The 27,500-nt window shown below is 38.9% G+C and overlaps 1 protein-coding gene across 1 annotated transcript in view; it reads right to left on the reverse strand.

Annotated features, from left to right (window-relative positions):
- Positions 1-27,500, reverse strand: part of LOC123515749 (mutS protein homolog 4-like) — a 72,274-nt gene that overhangs the window by 36,847 nt on the left and 7,927 nt on the right. Inside the window, 10 exon segments of the mRNA XM_045274604.1 lie at positions 1,915-2,018; positions 17,236-17,270; positions 17,273-17,368; positions 18,803-18,989; positions 22,045-22,173; positions 23,658-23,723; positions 24,200-24,286; positions 24,948-25,078; positions 25,742-25,863; positions 26,349-26,563. Coding sequence (XP_045130539.1) covers positions 1,915-2,018; positions 17,236-17,270; positions 17,273-17,368; positions 18,803-18,989; positions 22,045-22,173; positions 23,658-23,723; positions 24,200-24,286; positions 24,948-25,078; positions 25,742-25,863; positions 26,349-26,563 — 1,172 coding nt within the window.

Consider the following 27,500-nt stretch of genomic DNA (forward strand, 5'->3'; position numbering starts at 1 on the left):
TTCACACGGACACGTAGGAGGCAAAACTTAATAAAGCAATTAAACAAGTGGAGCCCTCCCGCCCAAGAGGAGTCCCCGTCCCCTCCCGCCACCCCGCCGGCCCACACCTTAAAATGGAAGAGTCCTGCGTGAAACAGAAAACGAGAAAACGAGGCTAAAAGAAAATGAAATACCCACCCACCTAACGCTTCAGATTAAAAAGGAAGGAGAGAGAGTGGGTGAGCGTGAGAGAGAGAGAGAGAGAGAGAGAGAGAGAGAGAGAGAGAGAGAGAGAGAGTGTGTGTGTTTATATGAATAATCTCTATAAAAAAACAAAAAAAACAAAGAGAGAATATGAAAAATGAACACTTTTATAACTGAAAAGAAACAATTCATAAACCAACACACGATTCAGGTAATAAATAAATCAATGAATAAATAAATGAGGCTAATAAATAAATAAACATATCAAAAACACATGAATTCAAACACCATCAAAAAATAATCTAAATAAGGAAGATAACTTAATACCCTTTGATATCTGAATAATTAGAGACACAATAAAGAGGATCAAATAACAAGAGGAACAAGAGAGGAGGAAGAGGAAGAGAAGATAAAGAGGAAATTAATGTTATGATATTTAAGAAGAATTTAAACTATAAATCTTTTGCTGCTTCAATATATCGCTGAAGGAGGAAAGGAAGGGGAAGAAGAGGAAGGAAGAGGAAGAGGAAGAGGAAGAGAAAGAGATAGAGAGAAAAAAAGAGTCGAATACTCCCACATCTATGAAAAATGTGAACCAGAAATCCTTTGTTACTTGAATTTATGGCTAAAGACACCACAAGAGGTATAAGAGGAAGAGGAAGAGGAAGAGGAGAAGAAACAAAGAAGATTCCAATACTACTATACAAAAGACGAATACAAATAAAACCCCATTAGTACTTGAATACACTGCAAAGGACATCACAGGAGGAAGAAGAGGAAGAGGAGGAAGAGGAAGAAGAAGAAAAGAAACACAGTCAAGTACTAAATAAGAGTACTAAATAAGAGTAATAAAAACTAGAACCCCTTTAGTACTTGAAAACACCATAAAAAAAACACCATAAGAGGAATAGAAGGAAGAAGAAGAAGAAGAAGAAGAAGAAGAAGAAGGAAGAGGAGAAACAAAGAAGATTCCAATACTAACATACAAAAGAGTAACACAAAACATAATCCCTTTAGTACTTGAAAACACTGAAAGAACACAACAAGAGGAAGAGGAAGAGGAGGAGGAAGAGGAAATACAAAAAAAAAAAAAAGAGAAATACGAACAAGAAACCCTTTAGTACTTGAATACACAGGAAAGGACACCACAAGAGAAAGAAGAGGAAGAGGAAGAAGGTGAGGAGGAAGAAGAGGAGGAGGAAGAGGAGGAGGGGAGGCTATCTTTGAGGGTCTCCTTGAAGTGCAGAATTAAGGGACACGTAAGCTGTAGATGCATAGTTAGAGAGAGAGAGAGAGAGAGAGAGAGAGAGAGAGAGAGAGAGAGAGAGAGAGAGAGAGAGAGAGAGAGAGAGAGAGAGAGAGAGAGAGAGAGAGAGAGAGAGAGACGATATACGAAAACTAGGTTAGCAATCAAGAGACAAACAGACACGCACTACAAAAAGACAAACCACAAAAGAGCCTCAGTCAAAACCACACGAAAAAATAAGAAAAAGATGAAAATAAACAGAGAGAAATTATACATACACACAGACAGACAGACAGACAGACAGATAGATACATAAATAGATAGACAGTTAATTCATCACAAGTTACTCACACAGCACACACTTACCCTCCTTCCGCATCACCCTACACCCTCCCAAACACTCACTCACACACACAGACACACACACAAACACACACACACACACACACACACACACACACACACACACACACAGGTACACTCACACGTTACTCATGACGAGAATTTCCCTGACGGTGTCCCTGGCGCGCTGGTCCAACTGGTACACGAGTTCAGTGGTGCAGGTGAGTTGGCCCCGCCCGCGCTGCACCTGCACAACACAAGTCTCATTAGTGTAGCCTTTGTTAGAGGTGAGGTAGAGTAAATAGAACACTCTCCCTTGTTTTGCTGTGTCTTGTGTGTCAGTGTTGGAAGGTTTCGTTGGGTTGGTAGAGGAGAGTTAGATGATTGTATTTAGTGTCTCGTGTCTCTGTATATTAAGTTCTCAATGGTGTAGTCTTGGTTAGAGGTCGATTAATAGAACACTCCCCCTTGCATTAGACTGGTAGAAGAGAGTTAGATTATTCTATTAAGTGTCTCGTGTCTCTATATGTTAAGTTATCATTAGTAAAGTTTTGGCTAGAGGTCAAGTAAACATAACACTCTCCTTTGTATTGCTGGGTGTCCTTCGTGTCAATGTTGTCTGGTTTTGTTACGTTTGTAGATGTGAAGGAGTAAGATTTTTTTTGTATTTAGTGTCACGTGTTTATATTAAGTTCTCATCAGTAAAAGTTTGATAAGAGGTAGAGTAAATAGAACACTCTCCCCTGTATTGAGTGTATCTAGTTTTGTTGGGTCAGTAGATATGAGGGAGTTAGATGACTGTATTTAGTATCATGTGTCTTCATTAGTATGTCCTGGTTAGGGGTCGATTAAACAAAACACTCTCCCTTGCATTGTTGAGTGTCTCGTGTGTCAGTGTTAGATCAGGTTTTATTAGGTTGATAAGAAGAGTTAGATGAATGTACTAAGTGTCACGTGTCTATATTAAGTTCTCATGAAAGTCTTGGTTATAGGTCGATTAAATAGAACACCCTCTCTTGCATTGTGGAGTGTCTTGTGTATTAGTGCTGTCAAGTGTTGTTGGGTTGGTAGATGTGAAGGAGTTATATTTAGTGTCTATGTAATAAGTTCTTTGTTAAGTTTTGTAAGATTGTTAGGCAAATCATAACTTCTATAACTACAACTATAATTACTTCATTCATCACTATCACAACAATCACCATCACTGCCACTCTACAGTCACCACCACGCAAACCACCTCCTGCATTTCATAACCCCTATCTCCTCCTATCTCATACTCGTCCACCTCCCTTCCTCTCCAGCACGCGTCACTCCACCACCACCACCACCACCACCGTGAACCCCGTCAGCTAACTTCATCTCGTCTCTCTAACTCTGCCTTAGAGAACCGACCCAGCGCCAACACAATCGAATTACTGCTAAGTGGCTGCTGCAAGGACCTCGCTGAAATACACCTCACCTTTCTTTTTTTCAAGCAATTTTTACTACGAATAAAAAAAAAAGGAAAAAATGACTTCTATAGGTTAGGATCCTTTATTCCCTCTCCTTTTTTTATTTTCTTTTTTTTTTCTTTTCTCATTGCAATGTAAAAAGTAAAAAAAAAGAAAGAAAAATGAAAAAAACTCAATCCAATAGGTTACATTTATATTTTTTTCTCTTTCCGTTCTTTTTTTTTCATTTCCTCTTTCCTCTTCGCAAATTTAGAGAATGAAAAACTACAAAAAAGAAGGAAAACTCAATTCTGTAGATGTCATGTTTCTTTTTCTTTTTCCTTTTCCTTCTCTCTTTTCCTTCTTTCTCTTCTTCTTTCCTTATCTTAATCTCTTACTAAGCCAATTTTTTCTATGGTAAGGACTTGGGAATCTATTTCCAGCTCTGTGTTGGTCTTGGATTGTCTCTTTTTCTTCGTCCTGTCTTTCATTTTTTCCTCTCAATTTCATGATGCTGATCTTTCTCAAGGGAAGGAATATTGCATTACCCAAAGATCTGAAATGGCTTGTTTCTTTCCAATTGTCCTCCTAAAGTTTGTTTTTGCCTCAATTTTCCGGTAGGTATGTTGCGAGTTAACTTTTTTTGCCACTTTCACTGGTTTTATAAGTTTTCTGTGTGCCTTTCTTTACTCAGTTCTTCTACACTACGACAAATTTTTCCAGAATCATCTACTTTTCAGGCTTCAACTTTCTAATTCAGTCTCTCAAGTAAATCCAGCTTGAAAAAGGCAAAAAATAACATTCCATTTTTTTTCTTTTTCATAGTGTGTCTGTGTCTTTCTTTCCTTTAAGCTTTCTGTTGCTAGGACAGTCTTTCCCCTAATCACCTACTTTTCTTTAACTTACTTTTTTTCTTACTATAGTCTCTTCAGTAAATCTAGCATGAAAAAGACAAAAACTAACATCCCATTCTCTTCTTTTCACAGTGTCTTTCTTTTCTTTAATCTTTCTATTCTATTACCTAACCAACTATTTCTCAACCCTTTCTTTTCTACTTTAGTCTCTCAAGTAAATCTAATTTGAAAACATAAAATAATAACATCCTATTCTTTTCCTCTCCCGGTGTGTCTGTGCCTTTCTTTTCCTTAACTTTTCTATTTCTATGGCATAATTTTCCCACAATCACCTACTTTTCAGGCATTTAATCTTTTTACTGTAGTCTCTCCAGTAAATCTAGCTTTGAAAAGACCCAAAATAACACTCACTCTTATCTTTGCCCGGTTTGTCTGTGTCTTTCTATTCTTTGATCTTTTTATTGCTTACATAATCGCTACTGTCCAAGCCCTTTCTTTCCTACAGTAGTGTCAAGTAAATCTATCTTGAAAAAGACAAAAAGTAACATCACCTTTTCTTCTCTTCACGGTGTATCAGAGTCTGCCTTTTCTTTAACGTCTCTGGAATCTCGCTTTGTTCGTTTGCCACAAATTACCACACATCTTGGTATCTTGGTAAACGCAAACGAGACTAATTGAAGAGATGTATAAGTTCACCATCAGGAGCATGTTTTGTATTGCAGCATTAGATAATCAGTTTAAATTCAATGCTCTCACAGAACAGTAGGAGCAAGGAGTGTTGTGTTGCAAGGAGAGAGAGTGTTATCAAAGAGTGTTGTGTTGCAAGGAGAGAGAGAGTGTAATCAGAGTGTTGTGTTGCAAGGAGAGAGAGAGAGAGAGTGTAATCAAAGAGTGTTGTGTTACAAGGAGAGAGTGTAATCAAAGAGTGTTGTGTTGCAAGGAGGGAGAGAGAGTGTAATCAAAGAGTGTTGTGTTACAAGGAGAGAGTGTAATCAAAGAGTGTTGTGTTGCAAGGAGAGAGAGAGTGTTATCAAAGAGTGTTGTGTTGCAAGGAGAGAGAGTGTAATCAAAGAGTGTTGTGTTGCAAGGAGAGAGAGAGTGTAATCAAAGAGTGTTGTGTTGCAAGGAGAGAGAGAGAGAGTGTAATCAAAGAGTGTTGTGGTAAGTATATGTTTTCCCTTTCCCCCTTCTCTTTCCTCACAGCGGCAATATTTCACACGAGTCTGACGCCGCAGTTTGTGTGTTATGATAATTTGTTTTCTTTCAAATAGAAGCTAAAAGGAAGTTAAAAAGACTGACTCTCACTTTTGTTCGTTTGCTATAAATCACCACACACGCATCTTGGTTAACGCAAACGAGACTAAATGAAGAGATGTATAAGTTCACCATCAGGAGCATGTTTTGTATTGCAGCATTAGTTTAAATTCAATACGCTCACAGAACAGTAGGAGCAAAGAGTGTTGTGTTGCAAGGAGGAAGAGTAAAATCAGAGTGTTGTGGTAAGTATTGTGATGAGTATATGCTTCCCCATTCTCTCTCCTCACAGCGGCGATATTTCACACTAGTCAGACGCCGCAGCTTGTGTCTTATAATAATTTGTTTTCTTTCAAATAGAAGCTAGAAGGAAGATAAAAACAAGCTACTATATTTTTTGTCTTCTTTTTCCTATTCTTTTTTATGTAAGAATGGAAAGCTGGCAAAGGGAAAGAAAAAGGATCCACTAGTTTGCCAATCCCCTTATCGGTCTGAGAGAGTTGGTAGAAATAAAGGGATAGATGTCTTGAAACCTCTATATAAGGTGTCTACTGTCTGTTAGCCTGCTTGTTGTGTTGTTTTCTTTTATGGCCAATTATCTTTTTTCCCCTTTTTGTTTTTTTTAGCTTTCTTTTTCTCTTCCCTTCTCTCTTTGATTTTTGCTTTTATTTTTTTTACTTTTCTTCCTCTTTTCTTTTCCATTTCCTCCAATTTCTCTTTCCTGTCCTTGCATTTCCTTTTCATTCATTCAGTGTCTGTCTGTATGTCTCACTTTCCGTCGGTCTGTTTGTGTGTTTGTCTGATAATAATGATAACTGCTTTGATATATGTGTAATAAGTTTGCTGTTTGTTTCATTATTGCAACTCTCTCTCTCTCTCTCTCTCTCTCTCTCTCTCTCTCTCTCTCTCTCTCTCTCTCAAGTAAATATGATACTCGTGAAATCATGTACAGTTGTTTCTCTTTGAATAAAAACACTACGACATACTCAGGTGGCGTTTGGTGTGGAATTTCTCTCATTTTTGTTTAGTTTTGTTGACAGCTGGTGGTGGTGGTGGTGGTGGTGGTGGTGGAGGGCAGGACCACCACCATCACCATCGCTATCTACGCACAAGGATTACAAATACTCGCTCGCCACCACCGTACAATAAATAACTCCAGACTAAAATGTTTCTGTGTGTGCGAGACTCATGAAAATAGTTATATAGAATGAAGGGAGAGAGAGAGAGAGAGAGAGAGAGAGAGAGAGAGAGAGAGAGAGAGAGAGAGAGAGAGAGAGAGAGAGAGAGAGAGAGAGAGAGAGAGAGAGAGAGAGAGAGAATAAAAAGATAAACTTGTGTAAAATTTAGTTATAAAAATCATCTAGAATTGTATGTATATTGTATTTATATTTCTCACGACGGGAAGTGAAAGGAACGGACTAACAGACAGACAGACAGACAGACAGACAGACAGAGACAGACAGACAGACAGACAGACACACAAATAGACAAACATACATAAAGACAGACAGAAAGGGAGAAGTGAGAAAATAATAAATGTCGTGAATGGAAACAAATTGGTAATAAAAATAAAAGCTTTCGGCGCCAACGCTTATTTAGCCTGCTGTATATCAAACTAATATTCCTGCTCCCTTTTTTCCACACACACACACACACACACACACACACACACACACACACACACACACACACACACACACACACACACACACATACACAAAAGCTTATCTTCACCATTTATACTTTATTTTTCCTCCCTCTTTTCCCCCTTTCATCTTCTCTTCCTCCTCTTCCTCCTCCTCTTCCTTTTATCTCGCTCCTTCTCTTTTTTCTTTTACTGCTCTTTCCTCTCGTCCAAGAATATTAAACTCCTCCAGCTCTTTCTCTTCTTCTTTTCGCCTCTTCCTCCTCCTCTGCCTTTCTGCACCACCACCTCCTCCTCCTCCTCCTCCTCCTTTCTGCACCATCTCCTCCTCTTCCTTTCTGTACCACCGCCACCTCCTCCTCCTCCTTCTTCTTTCTCTCCTTGCTACTCCTCCTTTTCATTCTTCTCTTCTTATCTGTCCCACCTCCTCTTTCTTCTTTTCTCCTTCCTCATCTTCCTTTTCATCCTCCTCTTCTTATCAGTCCACCTACTCCTTCTTCTTTCGCTTCTTCCTCCTTCTCCTTTTCATCCTCCTCTACCTTTCTGCCTCACCTCCTTCTCCTCCTCCTTTCTCTCATTCCTTCTCTTCCTTTCTCTCCTTCCTTCTTTTCCTTTCTCTCCTTCCTTCCTCCTACTACTACTACTACTACTCCTCCTCCTCCTCCTCCTCCTCCAACTTGCAAGGATTTCTGTCTAATCTGCCGCAGGTAATTTTAATCACAGAGATAATGAACCCAGGTATTCACTGCTACTCCTTGGGAACAAATGAGACAACAAGCAAGGCAGCAGAAATTAAAGTCTAGATTTCAAAGCATAAGAAGACCTAAATAGCGCAAAATATTAAAGGAAAAGACTCAGTGAATTTCTTTTTCTTTTTTTTTTTTTTGGGGAGGGCAGTAACTTTTAGTCTTAACTTGAAGGGAAGTCTTTAAGTTTCAAAGTTCCCTTCATTACCAACACCTGGATTACCTGCCCCGCCTTATACTGCGAGACATTCACCTCACCTCACCTCACCTCACTTCACTTCACCTCACCTCATCTCGCCAGCCAGCCTGCCTCTCAGACTAGTACCAGTAACACCAGCCAACACACTTCACTTTCATATCAACACTTCTAAATACCAGTACATGTGTTATTCTAGATTTTTCTTCCAATTCATCTCTTACTACACCTCAACAGTCTACCTCCCTCTCAGACTAGTATCAGTAACACCAACCAACACACTTCCTCTCCATGCTTCTAAACACAGTACATGTCTTCTAAATACTCTTCCTAACTATTCTAAATATTTCTTCCTAACTCATCTTCTACCTCACCTTACCAGTCTACCTCCTCCCAGACTAGTACCAGTAACACCAACCAACACACTTCCATTTCATATCACTTCTAAACACCAGTAAGTCTTCTTTTAAATACTCTCTCTTCTAACTATTTTGGATATTTTTTTCCAAACTAATCACCATCTCACCTCCTCCCAGACTAGTACCAGGAACACCAATCAACACACTTCCATTTCATATCACTTCTAAACACCAATACGTCTTCTTTTAAATACTCTATTCTAACTATTCTTGATATCTTTTTCCAAACTAATCACCATCTCATCTCACTATGCTTGCCGCCTCTCAGACTAGTACCAGTAACACCAACCAACACACTTCACTTTCATATCACTTCTAAACACCAGTAAGTCTTCTTTTAAATACTCTCTCTTCTAACTATTCTGGATATTTTTTTCCAAACGAATCACCATCTCATTTCCTCCCAGACTAGTGCCAGGAACACCAATCAACACACTTCTCTTTCACATCAACACTTCAAACCATCAGTACATATCATTTACATATTTCCCCTAACTCATCTTGAACTGTTTCCTCTTTTTTATGACCTCATTAATATTTCCGTAGTAAAAATTCTTCGTTGTATAAAGGAAATTAATGTTCAAATTCGCCAAAGGACGTATTGTAAGCTTGAAAAATACGAATTGTTATATTACGTTTTACTGATTGTTATTATTGTTTGGGACTTGTTTCTTTTTCTGAGTTTTGAAACCTCTAACGATTATAAATAGAGTGTATTATATTATTACTTATATTACTTTAAAACCTCCACCACCACCACTATTACCACCACTACTGCTGCTGCTACTACTACTACTACTACTACTACTACTACTACTACTACTACCACCATTACTACTACTACCTCTACCACCACAACCACTACTACTACCACCATCATCACCACCTCCACAACTACCACTACTACTACTACCAAGATCACCACCACCTCTACTACTACCACTACTACTACTACTACTACTACTACTACTACTACTACTACTACTACTACTACTACTACTACTATTACTCTGCTGAAGGGCCGCTATGCAACAAGAAAAGAATGAATCAGGGCCGTTAATTCTCTAAATGACCTAATTAATATCGGAACACTATCTGGCAAGACCAATATTCTTCCTTAATATGAGACAACACCACCAGAGAGAGAGAGAGAGAGAGAGAGAGAGAGAGAGAGAGAGAGAGAGAGAGAGAGAGAGAGAGAGAGAGAGGGAAATACAGTTACCGTGTCTCCATTTTCTTTGTAGTTGTTTTGTATTCTCGTTCTCTTTGTTATTGGTTCCCGGAAAATTAGAGAGAGAGAGAGAGAGAGAGAGAGAGAGAGAGAGAGACAGGTACTGTACTTGTCCTATACGAGAAATTTATGGAAATTTTATAGCTATTGCCACTACAACTACTACTACTACTACTACTACTACTACTACTACTACTACTACTACTACTACTACTACTACTACTACTACTGCTACTACTGCTACTACTACTACTACTACTACTACTACTACTACTACTACTGCTGCTGCTGCTGCACTACTACTACTACTACTACTACTACTACTACTACTACTACTACTACTACTACTACTACTACTGCTACTGCTATTACTACTACTACTACTACTACTACTATCACTTTGACCACTGTTTCCCTTCCCCTAGGGCAGTAGTTCCCAACCAGTGCTAGACGCATCACTAGCGGTACACGAAAGCCTTCCAGTGGTACACGAGCACTTTTAGATTAAGTTCAATTAATTCACTTCTCTGAAAAAATTATTACTGCCTTACACAAGATAATCTGGCATCGATCAGCTGGTGGAGAAGAAACAGACCCAGAGCTCCTTTAAATTGAGTTGTGTTCCTTGTTGTTAGTACATTTGTGTTCTAACAGTGAATAAATTGATATTTGCTGGAATTGAGTTTTCTGGAACCCTCCAATGGTACTCGCTCAGGAAAAATTTGGGAACCACTGTCCTCTGTTCTCTCTCTCTCTCTCTCTCTCTCTCTCTCTCTCTCTCTCTCTCTCTCTCTCTCTCTCTCTCTCTCTCTCTCTCTCTCTCTCTCTCTCTCTCTCTCTCTATCTCTCTATCTATCTATCTATCTCCTTTCTTTCTTTCTCTCTCCCAGTAACATTTTCAACAAAGACCGAAAATTGAAAGGACGAAAAGACAAACCGTGATAATTCAAGGTACACTTATCTAAACGCCCAGCACACCAGCCCAAGAGTATCGTATCTTGCAGACTCTTCCTCAATACACTTAGCCACACAATGCTCTCTATACCAGCAGGCTTTTAGTTCGTGCTATGCTGGCGAGTACCGTCTCTGTGTGTGTGTGTGTGTGTGTGTGTGTGTGTGTGTGTGTGTGTGTGTGTGTGTGTGTGTGTGTGTGTGTGTGTGTGTGTGTGTGTGTGTGTGTGTGTGTGTGTGAGAGAGAGAGAGAGAGATGAGGAGAGAGAGAGAGAGAGAGAGAGAGAGAGAGAGAGAGAGAGAGAGAGAGAGAGAGAGAGAGAGAGAGAGAGAGAGAGAGAGAGAGAGAGAGAGACCGACCTTCATGTCAAAAGCCTGGAGGAAGAAAAGAAAAAAGAATTAAAAAGGAATAGCTTTCCAACAGAAGGCTACAAAAAATCAAATGAAATGAAGAAAAAGGAAAGAAAAGAAAGAAGGAAAAGGAAAAAGGGAAATAGTTTTTAAACCAAGGCCACAAACATCCTTTACCGATCATGTTTTTTTTTTTTAAGAATACATATAAAAGGAGCATTTCCCTAGAGAGAGAGAGAGAGAGAGAGAGAGAGAGAGAGAGAGAGAGAGAGAGAGAGAGAGAGAGACTAGTTTGCATTTACCAGCCATCCATTTTGATCCTGTGTTGTGTTTTAGATACCTCGTGGTTTCTTATGTCTGGGAGAGAGAAAGTCAAATACGTATATAAATAGATAAACACACAAAAAGATAGACAGATAGATGGATAGATAAATTGATAGACAGACAGACAGATAGATAGATAGATAGATAGATAGATAGATAGATAGATAGATAGTAATCACTCAAATAAATAGGTAAGTAGATACATAGATAGACAAATAAATAGACTGACAGATAGACAAATAAACAAACATACGGATAAACAGATAAATAATCGCTTAAATAGATAGACAGTAAGATAAATGGATAAATAAACAAACATAAGTAGATAGAAAAAGATAGACAGATAGGTCGATAAAGGGAAACACTTAAATAATTACATATATACACACTTACAAACCCAAGCACTTAGCGAACCAGTGGAACCAATAGTGATACCAGGGTGAGTCTAATGCCATACCACAACACTGCTAAACTCGCAAACATTTGAGCCAGCCTGGAAATTACAAATGAATGAGTGTATGAATAAAGAGTACTTAATCAAACAGCAGCTTCGAACGGCTATCAGTTAAAATACATATTTGTCCAACGTGACTTATGCATGGCTCACGTATCAACAACACAGGAGATTGCGTTTGAATGAGTGTAATGATAAAGTGTACGAAAAAAATTTGTTCAGATTATTAGTTTGAAAATTATATGTGTTCAGTTTGACTTGTGCATATGATTTTTTTTTTTTTCTTAATGAATGAGTGTAATGATTTTGTGCACTAAAAAAAAAAAGGAGTTTAAATTAGTTTGAAAATTATATGTGTGTTCAGTTTGACTTGTGCACATGAAATTTTTTTTTTTCTTTCTTTCTTTTTTTTTTTTTTTTCTTAATGAATGAGTGTAATGATTTTGTGTACTAAAAAAGGAAGTTTAAATTATTAGTTTGAAAATTATATGTGTTTTCAGTTTGACTTGTGCACATGAGATATTTTTCTTTCTTTCTTTTTTTTTTTTTTTTACGAGTGAATGAGTGTAATGATAAAGTGTACTAAATATAAAAGAGGAGTTTAAATTATTAGTTTGACAATTATATATGTGTTCAGTTTGACTTGTGCACGAGATTATTATTATTTATTTATTTTTTTTTTTTTACTGGTGAATGAGTGCAATGGTAAAGTGAACTAAATAAATAAAAGGAGTTTGAATTATCAGTTTGAAAAATATATGCGTTCAGTCTGACTTATGCAATGAATGGTTAATGAATAGCCAGCACATGATTTTTTTTCTTTTCTTTTTTTCACGAATGAATGAGTGTAATGGTAAAGTGAACAAATAAAAATAAGAGTTTAAATTATCAGTTTTTAAAAATATATATGTTCAGTTTCACTTCTGAAATGGTCAACGTATCGCCAATAACAATACATGAGATTTTTTTTTCTATATATCTTTTATTCATTTCTTTTTTTTTTTACGAATGAATAGTGTATCAATAAATTCTATTAACTACAAAAAAAGGAGGCTTAAATCATCAGTTTGAAAAATGTATATGTTCAGTTTGACTTCTGCATGGTTAACTAATCGCCAATACATGAGGAAACAGATTAATAAATAAACACAAATATAATGAACGTTCTACATCAAACAGCAGCATTCAGTGACTATCAATTTAAAAAGAATCTGGAAAAAAAGATCGTGATTTACGTAATACTAACTTATCGTCAATGCACACGGTCGTAATTAAATATATAAAAATGAACAGAAAAATTAAGAGAGTGTGATAAATATGCCAGAATAAACAATACCTCTCATTGACTGCTAAACGTAAAAAAAAAAAAAAAAAAAAGAATATCGGTATTTGTCTATGCAATATATAACTAACATCGCAAAATAAGTGAATAAATAATAACAGGGACGAGGGAATATATTAATGAAAACCAACCCAAAATAAAACAGCAAATAGAAAATAGATACAAAAGTAATAGAAACACACTAATAAAAATACAGTACAGAAAAAAAAGGAAAAAATGAAAAAACTACCACAAAAAAGACAAAAATGTAAGAAAGGATACCAAAAGTCACCAAAAACAGACAAAAGGTACCAAATATGTAAATCTCACGATGGGGAGCGAATTCAAACGATCTCACCTCACACGTTAAGCTGGAAGAGGAGGAGGAGGAGGAGGAGGAGAGGAGGAGGAAGAGGAGGAGGAGGGTTGGGAAAGAAGGTAAAGTAAATTTCGATATGACGGCCATTTACGAAAAAATACAGCGACACATCCAATATTGTCTTAATTGCGAAATGCACTCCGGGAGGTCTCCAAAATATTTTCTCTCTCTTTTGGGCTCGTATTCTCAAACGCTTCTGTTTTTCACCTTCACTATTTCAAAAGGCTTTATTTAAATTTACACGAGTCTTTCTTTTAAGGCGTTTTTTTTTTTTTTTTTGCGGTTCTAGAGGCAGAGTGACAAGATTTCCACATTACTAACTGGAGAAACACTCTTGAAAATCATTTAAACTCACCACCCGCTGAGTCTCAATACCCCATCAGAGAAGAGAAGGGTAGAAATAATATGAATTACCTCCTCAAGACAAAAAGATTGCGGAGTCGTGGTGAGAGAGCAAAGCGTTTCTAAATACGAAGGATAAAAACAACAACAAACATAAAACACAACACTCAATAATCTAGCCGTAAACATATGCTACAGTACGAAGCAGACGAAGGCAAACAAATTAGAGTAAGTTCGTACCTTTCTCCGGCCAGGTCAGGAAAATGGTCGTAGTGAGAGAGCAGAGCGTTTTTGAATACCGACCTTATTGTCAGGAATCGGTAAAAGAAAGGAAAATGTGTGCTGGTGTCTCGTGTATTTGTTCTTGTTTCCTGTTCTTTTCTTTTGTTCTTCGTTGTGTTTCAGATAGTGTTGCTGCGTCTAGATGTTTGGCAATGCTGTTATAGTTTCTCCGCTGGTGTCTCGTGTTATTCCGAGTTTTCTATTCTCTTTTTCTTCGTTGTGTTTCAGATAGTGTTGCTGCGTCTACGAGATGTTTGACAATGCTGTTATACTTTCTCTGGTAAACTCTGCTTTTATGTTCCCATTCTCCTATGCCCTGAATTCATAAGAGGGAGATTTCAAGACATTTATCCCTTTATTTTGGCTAATTCTCTCGGATTTGGTCGAGGCCTGGCAACTAAGTGGGCCTTTTAATTTGAATCGTTTTTGTTAGCCTTGACCAGTCCTCCCATTACAATAAAAACATAAGAACACAAGTCTATTAGAATCAGAACAAAGGTGACTGTCAGGAAACAAAGGCAATGTTACTATATCCTCGAGGTCTCTACTGACAAAATTACCGTGACAGATTTGAAGCAAGGTACGGGTTATCTCATTGACAGCGCCTCCTTGCTTCCCCTCAACTGGCAACAAACAAATCCCATACGCCTCGCCAACTTTCCTCCTTTAGGCGACTGTCTCCTTCAATCTCCCCCGCTCTGTTGCCTCTCTGCCTCTCAGCTTCTCTGTTTCCTCCTACTTTCTCGTTCGCTGCTTCCTGCCGCGTTCCCAAACAGCTCAGCGTCCTGTCACTTATAACTTTACCTACTGCTTGCTACTCGTAAAAGAATCTAGTGGAAATTATTACGGTTTGTGAGTGTTTCCATGGTTTCTGTGGTGGTTTGGTAAGGTTTTTTTGTTAATTTTTAGGTTATATTGCTTTCAGTTAAGATTATTATTATTTAAGTGTGTTTTTATGGTTTTTGTTACAGTTTTAATATTTTTTTTGCTTTTATTTTATTATTATGCTTTTATTGTTTCAAGTGGAGATTATCATTATTTAGGTGTGTTTTCATGGTTTCTGTGAGAGCTTGGTGACGTTTTTTGTTTTATTTTTACCTCATATTGTCTCGAGTGGGGGATTAATAATATTCTAGGTGTTTCCATGATTTCTGTGATAGTTTGATGTTTGTTTTTTTTTACTTTTACGTTATAGTGCCTAGAGTGAAGATTATTATTATTATTTTAGGTATTTCAATGTTTTTTGTGATGGTTTGATATTTTTTAACCCCTTCAGTACCAGGACGTGTTTCCATATTCATTCTGTTTACTATTTGGTGATTTCATAAAGCTTCAGAAACTCATGTGGGGGATTAAAATAGAGAAAACTGTGGCCATTAATTTTCTGACCTCCATAGACCCTTCCTAATGTCAATGAAATGGTCTAATGGTACGCAAATGTCAAGGTAAAAATGTGTTCTGGTACTGAAGGGGTTAAGGGGTTTATTTTTACGATATATTAGTGCTTTGAGTGTTTGTTATTATCATTTTAGGTGTGTTTTCGTGGTTTTTTGTGATAGTTTGATAAGTTTTTCGTTTTATTTTTTTTTTTACGTTCTACTTCTCTTGAGTGAAAATTATTGTGGTTTGTGAGTTTTTTCTTGGTTCGAGAGATAGTTTTGATAAAGATTTGTTCTATTTTTACGTTTTTGTGATAGCTTGATAAGTTTTTCGATTTATTTTTTACGTTCTAATTTTCTTGAGCGAAAATTATTGTGGTTTGTGAGTTTTTTCTTGGTTCGAGTGATAGTTCTGATAAAAATTTGTTTCATTTTTACGTTTTAATTGTCTTGAGTGAAAATTATTATGGTGTGAAGAGTGTTTTTTTTTATGATAGTTTGAGAAGATATTGTTGTATCTCTACGTTCTCACAGTCTCGTTTTGTAGTGCACTAATAATATGGATGGGAATGATCGATAGAAATATGTAGACATGTTTTATGACTTCTTATTGCCTCGTTATCTTTCATCTTTTCTTTTACTCTCATTTCCTCCTTTACTAACCTTATGAACGGGAATGATAGGTGGAGATAAGGAGGCATGATGGGAATGATAGATAGAAATACATAGGCATGTTTTATGACTTTTTAAAGCTTCGTTTCTTTTTTTCTTTCATTCTCATTTTCTCCTTTTAACCTTATAAACAGGAATGATAGGTGGAAATAAGAAGGCATGGTACATACACAGGGACTGCCACGAGTAGGCCTAAAGACTTCTTCCAGCTTCCCTTAATTTTATATCCTCGTTCCCTCGTCCACTCGGCACCCTCTCTAATGTTCTCCTTCTCACCCTCTCCTTACTTCGGCCATTACCTCTCCATCTAACTATCGCAGGAGTTAAGTAAGATCTCCGCTCCCTCCTCCACTCCCTTCCTTAGCACCTAACTCTAATAGTGTGCTTGGTTACCTCTCTCCCTCTCTCTCTCTCTCTCTCTCTCTCTCTTATTTTCCACACCTCTTCCTCTGTTAGATTAGCCTCTTCAGTATCATACAACGTTTCTGTATTCATTCTGCTTACTATTTTGGTGATTTTATACAGTTTCAGAAATATATGTAGGGATTAGAATAGTAAAGAGTCTGGCCATTAATCTTCTGACCTCCATAGACCCTTCCGAATGTCAATAAAATGGTCTAATCGTACACAAAAATCAAGGTAAAAATGAGTCTCAGTACTGAAGGGGTTAAGTTAATACTGCATCGCTTTGGGTTTCACAGTTCCTGACTATCTATGTGAATGACTCTTATTTTCTATCGTGCTTTTTATTTTTTATTTTCTTTTAAATGGGGGACTTCTAAAATTTTTATATTGACTATTTTTTTGTTTGGTGTTTATTTCGATGTTTATTTCTCATTCATTTACTAATTCATTTGTTATTATTATTATTATTATTATTATTATTATTATTATCATTGTTGTTCATTTTCATAAACTAGATTCTAAAACTGCGTGATTTTCAAAAGGATCCTGCTTTCATGGGAAAATATTTACTTTTTTTTTTTTTGTTTCCTAGCATTGAGAAACATATATTTAGATTTTTCGTTTTCGTGCTCTCTCTCTCTCTCTCTCTCTCTCTCTCTCTCTCTCTCTCTCTCTCTCTCTCTCAACGACCTAACTTTCACCAAACCACAGAGAAACACAAAGAAAAACAGTGGTAGAAATCTTGACCCATACGAAGCTGTATGTCTTAAGATACCACCTCTACCTCCACCTCTCTCTCTCTCTCTCTCTCTCTCTCTCTCTCTCTAACCTTGATGAACGAGGGTGGGAGGGTTGGGGTCTGGTTCTCTTAGACACTGGGATGGTGATGTGGAAGCCAAGAGCTGCATTGTGACCCACGCGAACAGGGAGCTTGTGTTGGTTCCCCACTGCCGTCACGCTCTCTGGCGGGAAGAAAATAAGGTACTGGTGGTGGTGGTGGGTGAGATGGATACACAAAGCAACATAAATGAAGAACAGATACACAGATACGTAGAGGAAGAAATTAAAGGAAGGATTGATACATAGACACGTAAACGAAGAGATACACAAAGGAACGTCAAGGAAGAACAAAAAAGCTGATTTATTCGGTATTTTGAGTTTGTGATGAGTTTAGTGTGTCCTTTTTGATGCTTTCACGTTCTCTGACATGAAGGAAAGGAAGTAATGGTGGTGGTGGTGGCGGTGGTGGCGGTATAGATACACAAATGAACGTCAGGAAGAACAAAAAGCTGGTGGTGGTGGTGGTGGTGGTGGTGGTGGGTGAAGTAGGTGCACAAAGCAACGTAAAAGGAAGGACAGAGAGCTGGTTTATTAAGTCCTTTGAGTTTTTGATGAATTTAGTGTATGTTTTTTTATGATATTATTATGTCACATTCTCTAACAAGAAGGAAAAGAAGTGGTGGTGGTGGTGGTGGTGGTGGTTGAAGTAGGTACACAAAGGAACGTCAAGGAGGAACAAAAAAGCTGATTTATTAAGTAGTTGAGTTTATGATGCGTTTAATGTGTCAATTTTGGTGTTAGATCACACTGTATGCCGGGAAGAAAAGGAGGTACTGGTGGTGGTGGTGGTGGTGGTGGTGGTTGATGAGGTACCTACACAAAGAAGATAAACGAAAAACAAACATCAATTGGTTTCATAGATATTTTGGGCTTATGATGAGGTTCAGTTATTTATTTCCCTTGGTGTTAGTTAATGAAGGATTATTAAGAGTTAGTGTTTGCTGGTAGTTATCTTTGTGTTTGTTGAAAGTAAGTGTTGTTTTAACGTATTCATCTCGATATGCACGAATCTTCAGCACTAAAAGGAAAGTGTGGAATCCTTTTAAGCATCTGCAAGGAAGAAGGGAGGCGGGGGGTTGAAAAGAATAGATTTAGCAATACCAGCACAATGTTTGCAGGTGGCTGGGGAACAAGCAAAGATGTCTCAGAGCGGTTACTTATTAAGGAAAGATGTGCCAGATGGAAATGAAAGTGCTGGAGGAAAGCAGGGAGCCAACAAAGGAGAAGAAAAGAGGAAGAGGAGAGAAAAAGAATGAGAGAGTAAAGAGGAAATAAAATAGAAAAGAGAGATAAATGTCCTGTTTGCGTGTACGAGTATCTTTGTATAGTGGAATCTCTCTCTCTCTCTCTCTCTCTCTCTCTCTCTCTCTCTCTCTCTCTCTCTCTCTCTCTCTCTCTCTCTCTATACGGAAGAAATGAAATAGAAAAAAAATAAATGTCTCTTTTTTGCCTGTATCTTTTTATACTGGAATTCTGTCTCTCTCTCTCTCTCTCTCTCTCTCTCTCTCTCTCTCTCTCTCTCTCTCTCTCTCTCTCTCTCTCTCTCTCTCCCTTACCAGTAATATCATCAATAATCTCGGAGTAAATCTTGCGGGCCACATCGAGCAGACCGTTCACTCCACTCCTTATAGCGTAGCAGCGGAGTGTCCTCATGGCTGCTGCGCCCTTCACCAGCCTGGCATCCTCGTGCAACACTCCCCGCAACACCTCGAGTAGCGCCTGCAGCTCCTCCCGCCCCAGTGTCTGTCGAAGTAAACAGAACACGACGATACAAGAAGAAATGGACACTTTATGCTTCTTGAGGTTAGGTAGATTTTGATACACGATGGAACACAAATGAAGGATAAAATGTTAGGAGTGATTTTTCATTTTTTTTAAATAGAAGATAAGGAATGGGTAAGTAATGGTAGTTTTATTGTTCTTTTGTTTTTTGTGGTTATTTTGAGATGTTACAGTGTTTGAGGTGAATATTGTAAGAAAATGTAAAAAAAAAATCTTGAAATCGATGGGGGGAAGAGAGATACATTGAGGAAATTTGTGTTATGAGCAAATTGGAGAGAGAGAGAGAGAGAGAGAGAGAGAGAGAGAGAGAGAGAGAGAGAGAGAGAGAGAGAGAGAGAGAGAGAGAGAACCAATATACCAGTAATACATTTCCGTAAGTAATGAAGTTTGACCACAAACCTAATTAAGAGAAGTGGAGCAAGAGAAAGCTAAAAAGGAAAGGAAGAAAGAAACTAACAATAACAACAGAAAAGCAAGAATGGTGATGAAGAAGAAAAGGAAGAGGAGGAGGAGGAGGAGGAGGAGGAGGAGGAGGTGAAGGTGGTGATTCTTAGTGTGTTTTACGACATGTTGGATATATACAGTGCAATATAAGTTGAGCCACAATACGCTGAGGAGAGGAGTGGTGCTAGTAACTTGATGGTAATGGTAGTGATAAGAATGATGATGATGTCTGCTACTACTGCTATTACTATTATCACTACCACTACTACTACTACTACTACTACTACTACTACTACTACTACTACTACTACTGCTGCTGCTGCTACTTCTACAACTACCGCTATTACTAATACTCCTACCACTGTTAGTACTATTACTACTACTACTACTACTACTACTACTACTAATAATAATAATAATAATAATAATAATAATAATAATAATAATAATAATAATAATAATGCCACTGCTACCACTACTGCTGCTATTATCACTGCTACCACTGCTATGCTGCTGCTGCTGCTACCACTGCCACCACTGCTACTACTGCTACTGCTAATAATAATAATAATACCACCACAACCACCACCATCACCACTGCTGCCACCACCACCACCACTGCTGCTGCTGCTGCTGCTGCTGCTGCACCACTGCTGCTACTGTCACTGCTGCTGCTGCTGCTGCTGCCACTGCTGCCACTACCACTACCACCACTACTATTGCTACTACTACTACTACTACTACTACTACCACTACTACTACTACTACTACTACTACTACTATGAAGAGCTAAGGAGAGTGCGTGGAAATACTTGCGGAGATCAAACGTTTCTTTCAAGATTACTAAATTCTAAACTAGCGAAAGTAGAAGAAAAATTATTGATATACAAAGCTTGTGGCAATCATTAATGTTCTCTTCTTTTATCTTTTACTTTCTATATTTTGTTAAGAAGTTACATTATCTACGCACTTAATAGGAACTCAAAGGAATAAGTGGATAATTTTTTTCTCACTGTAGACTTATTACAAATTCATCGACATTACCAGATAAAAAAATATTTTGAGACTGAAAAGAATAGGAAAAAAAAGTTCTTTAATGATGATAATAACAGGAATAATAACGATGACAACAACAACAAAATGTCTTGGAGGGAAAAATGTTTAAAAGGGAATATCATCACGTCCCACCACCATCACCACCACCACCATCACCACTGACCCACTTCCCGCTCTCCCTGTTGCTCATCGCTCCACAAAACTCGGTCAACGGAGAAGTCTGAGTCGTCACACACACACACACACACACACACACACACACACACACACACACACACACACACACCGCGTAGTGTAGTGGTTAGTGCACTCGGCTCACAACCGAGAAGGCTCGGGTTCGAGTCCCTGGCACGGCAAGGCAAATGGGCAAGTTTCTTAAAGTGTAGCCCCTGTTCACCTAGCAGCGAGTAGGTACGGGATGTAACTCGAGAGGTTGTGGCCTCGCTTTCCCGGTGTGTGGTGTGTGTTGTGGTCTCAGCTCTACCCGAAGATCGGTCTATGAGCTCTGATCTTACTCCGTAATGGGGAAGGCTGGCTGGGTGACCAGCAGACGACCGTGGTGAATGAATGAATGAATCACACACACACACACACACACACACACACACACACACACACTTTCCTCTCACTTCACTGTGTAGGACTGTAGATTCTTAACAATGTATAAAAGAACTATAAAAATAAACTTACAATAAAAAAACTAGAAGGATAAAAAAAATACAAGTAAATAAATAGATAAATGTTTCTTTCATAAATAGTAAAATAAGTAAAAAGAGGAAACAGGTCAATGAATAAATGAAAGTACGTTGTTTTTCCCTCAGCACATCGGAGAGTAAATATTTCACAACGAATAAACCAGTAAGATATTTCCGTAAGTAAGGAAGCTTGACCACAAAGCTAATTAAGAGAAGTGGAGCATGATGAAGTTGAAAGGAGAAGAAAAAGGACGAAAGGGAAAATAATAACAGAAAAGCAAGGATGATGAAGAAGAAGAAGAAGAAGAAGAAGAAGAAGAAGAAGAAGAAGAAGAAGAAGAAGAAGAAGAAAAAAAAACAAGAACAAGAAGAACAAGAACAAGAACATGAAAGAAGAACAAGAACACAAGAACAAAACAAGAACAACAAAAAGAGGAAGAAAATCACGAGGAGGAAGGAAGAAAAATAAATAAAAGAAAATGAAATAGAAGGAAAAGATAACGAGAGAGAGAGAGAGAGAGAGAGAGAGAGAGAGAGAGAGAGAGAGAGAGAGAGAGAGAGAGAGAAAAAGAAGAAAAAACGAGAACAAAATAAAAAAAAAAAAAAAAAACCAAACACAAGATAAAGATAAGATAGAGACAAGATTAAACCATAAGAACAGACAACAAAATAAGGATCAGGCAGACACAAGATAAGGATAAGATAGAGACAAGATAAGGATAAGACAGACAACAAGGTAGGGATCAGGCAGACACACAGACACGAGGTAAGGATCAGACAGACACACAGACACAAGGCAGACACAAACCCTCGCCACTCACCTCACGAATGGAGACAAGGAAGGGATCATCAACCTCCACCAGCGCCAGGCCGAGAGGTTCCAAGAGCTCTAGTGTGTTCTTGAGGCCAATGATGTAGTTAAGACGCTGCTCACACCGCTGTTCCGTGTCCTTCAGAGGAGAATCAGTGGATAATAGAACCAGGTGAGAAAAGAATGGGACTTATCATAGCGGTGGTGGATAGGAGAGGTGAAGGGAAAGAATACTACAGTGTGCTGGTGCCTGACTTTCATCACAGTGGTCATATATTCACTTTTAGATCAAATATGCAGCACAATACTGAGATTTATGGTGATTTGTGGGCCTATATCGTAGTGGTGTATAGGAGAGGTGAGAAAAGAGTGACTTATCGTGGTGATGGATACAAACTGATAAGAAGACAGTTAGTTATCGTAGAGGTGGATAAGAGAGGTCAAAAGAGTGATTTATTGTACTAGTGGATAGAAGAAGGTGAGAAAAGAGTGACTTATCGTAGTGGTGGATAAAAACAAGTGAGAAGAGAGATATTTATCGTGGTGGTGGATAGGAGAGGTGAGAGAGTGATTTATAGTAGTGGTGGATAGAAACTGATAAGAAGAGAGTTATTTATCACAAAGGTCGATAGGAGAGGTGAGAAGAGAGTTTTTGATCGCAGTGGTGGATAGAAACAGGTGAAAACACAGTGATTCACCGTAGAGGAGAATAGGAGCAGGTGAAAAGACAAGTGATTTATCGTAGTAGTGGATAGGAGCAAGTGAGAAGAGACTGAATAGAAGCAGGTAAAAATAGACTTATTCATCGTAGTGGTGAATAGAAGGAGGTGAAAAGACAGTGGTTTTTCGAAGTGGTTGATAAAAAACTAGTAAGGAGAGGAAGATGTATCGTAGGGACTGAAGGAAAAGGTGAGTGAGAGACTATCGTGGTGACTGGTAGGTAAAGGTGGGTGACAAGACGATGGAAAAATCATCATGGTGACTAAAGGAAGCGAGAAAAGGTTAAGCTATCGTGGTGACTGACAAGGAGGGATGGATAAGTAGTGATTGGTGATGACGGATAGCAGAGATTAGTTCAGGATGGTGACTTGAGGCTGGTGAGAGAGAGAGAGAGAGAGAGAGAGAGAGAGAGAGAGAGAGAGAGAGAGAGAGAGAGAGAGAGAGAGAGAGAGAGAGAGAGAGTCGAGAAGAGGCTGTTAGTGGTGACAAGAATCTGAAGCTTTATCTTGGTGACTGACAGGGAGAAATGAGAGACGAGAAGCTGGTGGCTGTCATAGATGAAAATAGAGATAAGTACTATTGAGTAACAAGATGCATCGTGGTGACTAAAGGAAGAGGTGAGTGAGAGGCTATCGTGGTGACAGGTAGGTAAATGTGGGTCACAAGAAGCTGGAAAATTATCATGGTGACTAAAGGAAGAAGTGAGAAAAGGTGAATTTATCGTGGTGACAGACAGAGAGAGATGGGTGATGGGACTACAAACCAACACGACAGGCGACAGAGGCAAATGGAAGCGACTGATCCAAAGACGGGCTAATCAGCTGACGACAAAGAAGACTATTGACTCTGAGTAAGAAGATCTATAGTGGGAATGCTATGTTTAAGTCCTACCATTAGACTCACCTCCTTGGGCACCTGGACGCACATGGACAGCAACCAGTCGATATCAGGGAACCGCCCCAGGATAGACTGAAAACCACAACACCATGGATCTTAGTCAACCTTCAGGCGACAACACAAACGAACACAAAGGAAGAACAACACCAAATCTGTTCTTGAATTTGTAAAGGAATAAATTATCCTAAGAGTAAGATATGATTGCAATGATGGTGAAGACTCCTCCCTACCTAGCTTCAAGAAACACAAGCAAACACAAAGGAAGAACTAAGACCACATCTCCTGTTCCTGAGGCTGTAAAGGAATAAATTGTGCTGTCAGACTAGAATAATATATGAATTCCAGGGTCTAGAGTACAGTAACATAGAAATTCTCGAGTTTACCAGTGAAAGATATAAAAAAATTACAAACTCTCAAAGGAAAGTAGGTAGAATAGCTAAATGAGTGTGATAAAAAACAGTACACGAGGAAATGGAATAAATGACACGAGGATATGTTGTAGAGGTTAATTGTACAGGTAGGTTGAGGTGAGAGTAAGAGTGCAGTACCTGGAGGGTGTGGAAGAGGTCCTGGTGCTGGGCGAGGTACTGCAGGCTGTCCAGGCGAGCGTTGATGGTGCGGGGGTCTGAGAAGGGCTGGTGGGGGAAATATATGAGGGGAGATGATTAAGCTTTTCACTCCTCTCTCACTCACGACTCCTTGATCACGTGTGTGTGTGTGTGTGTGTGTGTGTGTGTGTGTGTGTGTGGGGGGGGGTGTATAACTTTTTATATATTCATTTATACCATGTGGGCTTTTCACGGGAATTTATAGGCTAAAGGGGATATTTTTGGGGTACCTCCTATCTCAAAGCCCACTCGCTAGGAAACCGTTGCCCTGAGTTAGGAAGCCCAACCTACACTCGGACCGTGGACAGGATTCGAACCCGTGCACTTGGAGACCCCTCTGACCCCAAAGCACGCATGGTTCCACTGTATCACGTGTGTGTGTGTGTGTGTGTGTGTGTGTGTGTGTGTGTGTGTGGTTACCATGCCTTAAAAATTGTACTATATGGTTATAATGATAAAAATGTTTGGGAAAGAATGATTAGCACATATAATTTACATGAAAACATAGAAAAGAAGAAAAAAAGGGATCATTTTTTATCTTGTCCATATTACAGAACCACTTCAGCAACTAATGCACCAAAAAATATACCTATAAACTTGCGATTATATGGGAAAAATGTGATGAGGAGAGGAAGGATTAAGAAAACAGCCTCACTCCTGCATTACAAGACACTATATGGATACTTGCCTGCAGGAGGGTCGCCCGGAGCTTCCTCGTGCCTGCAGGAGTGCGTGTGTGTCTCAGGGCACCGAAGAGAGAGTCCTGCCATTCCCCGTGTAGACTCCTCACCACCTCCAGGGCACGCCACGACCAGAAGTCTGCATAATAAAAGCCTGTGTCATCTCGTGCCATCAACCTGCAGGAATCCATTCAACACTTTTACATGAAGGATACACATTACACAACCAAACTTCCCTATCATGGGCAGGCAGTGGGCAAACATTCTTAAGTAATAGAGCGCCAAGTTATCCAATAGAGCTTTAAGTTAACCATCAAACTTCTTAAGGTTCCTCCGCCTGTAATCTTGTAGACGAGAAACAACCCGAGCACGGCATCTCACTGTCTCGCCGCAACACATAAAGCACGGGGACTTTAAGGGGATTACTCTATTAAACATGCAAACGCCTCAAACTTTACACTGCTGATGCCATTTATTACTAGAGGAGTGACACTGGGAACTCCCTACCTCCTTCTGTGTCTCCATCTTCCTATGCCCTGAACTCATTTAATTAAGAGGGAGGTTTCAAGACATTTATCCCTTTCTTTTTGGCTAACTCTCTCGGACCTGCATGGGCACTGGGAACTAAGTAAGCCTTTCTTTCTCATTCTTTCTGTTCCACTTGGCCAGTTCTCTTCTCTTACATAGAAAATTACAAACATCTTACAGTGCTGTGTGTGTGTGTGTGTGTGTGTGTGTGTGTGTGTGTGTGTGTGTGTGTGTGTGTGTGTGTGTGTGTGTGTGTGTGTGTGTGTGTGTTTACCCAGAGTCATAGTGTCCTCGGAGGAAGTGAGCTCGACGTGTAGGCTGTGCGGGGCGTAGGTGATGTGCTGTACATGCTCCACGTACTTCATCACCGCCGCCGCAGCCGCCAAGCTGTAGTACCTGAGGAGGAGGGCACCACGAAGGGCAGACAGACGTTGTATTCTTTGTATTCACTGCTGTTCTGATCTTACTGCTACTAGAACTACTGCTGCTACCGCTACTGCTTCTGCTACTGCTACTGCTAATGTTTTCTGCTACTGCTGCCGCAAATGTTGCTTTTGGTATTACAACTACTACGTATTGCTACTGCTATTTATGGAAACTACTGACCCTACTGCTACTGTTACTACTACTACTACTACTACTACTACTACTACTACTACTACTACTACTACTACTACTACTACTACTATACTACTACTATTGCTACTCATACTACTACTATGGTTTGAGGTTTGAGAGAGAGAGAGAGAGAGAGAGAGAGAGAGAGAGAGAGAGAGAATATGTCTTGATATCTCTCAATGTAAACATGATCTAAAAGAATTCGCCATAGGCACACCTTTATTCTCTCTCTCTCTCTCTCTCTCTCTCTCTCTCTCTCTCACCTGTTGGCCACCTGGCGCTCCACGAAGGCGCAGTGTGGGGCCGCCAGGTGCTTGATGGTGGCCAGACCGCGGGCGTCGTTAAAGTACTTGCGGTGAATGGCGGTGACTGACACGTCCGGAAGACACTCCTGCACCATCCTCAGAAGGCCCCTGCTGCCACGCCCCCCGAGCCCCACCTCACTCTCAGGCCGCGCTGCTGTTGTCGCCACCACCACCTGCAGAGGATTATTACTTTTATTTATTATTTATTTATTTATCTAGTTTATTTATTCATTTAATTTTGTAGGAAGGGAAAGCCAACAGAATTTACAGTTAATAAGGTTCATTGAGGTGCCACGCCCATACAAATAAGTGTCTTGAAGCATAAGGTAATGTAATGTGTGTGTGTGTGTGTGTGTGTGTGTGTGTGTGTGTGTGTGTGTGTGTGTGTGTGTGTGTGTGTGTGTGTGTGTGTGTGTGTGTGTGTGTGTGTGTGTGTGTGTGTGTGTGTGTGTGTGTGATGATAAGTTTAGCTAGTGCTACACATTTTATATTAGTTAATAGCTCGAGTTTTTAAATTACTGCATTTCTGGTTATTTGAGAGTGCTTTGAAGTTTTATGCTACATGTTTGAGTTTTTACCTTCAGATTTCAATTTTGTTTTATTATTTTAGTTAAGCTTGCACCTTTTATACAAAGAAACTATCGATATTTATTTTTGTTGTGTTTTTAAGTGTGTGTTTTTAATAAATGTCTTTAATATGAGAATTTCAATGTATGTTGGTTTTAAAAGTTTTCTTTCTTATGTTTTGAGAAATATTGCATTGTGTAAAAAAAACTGTGGTCAATAAACTATCTATCTGTTTATCTGTGTGTGTGTGTGTGTGTGTGTGTGTGTGTGTGTGTGTGTGTGTGTGTGTGTGTGTGTGTGTGTGTGTGTGTGTGTGTGTGTGTGTGTGTGTGTGTGTGTGTGTGTGTGATAAGGAGAAGGAGTGTTATTTATGCATTGCTATTTATTAATTTTCATTGTTGCAAGGTTAAGTAAAAGATAGACAAATTTATATATAAAAATGATGCTACGTTAGGTTAAGATAGGGAAGGTGAGGTAAGATGAGGTGAAGTGTGGTGAAGTGAGGTGAGGTGAGGTGAGGTGAGGTTAGGTTAGGTTAGGTGA

This window comes from Portunus trituberculatus, chromosome 39 (assembly GCF_017591435.1).
Source record: "Portunus trituberculatus isolate SZX2019 chromosome 39, ASM1759143v1, whole genome shotgun sequence".
Taxonomy (NCBI): domain Eukaryota; kingdom Metazoa; phylum Arthropoda; class Malacostraca; order Decapoda; family Portunidae; genus Portunus; species Portunus trituberculatus.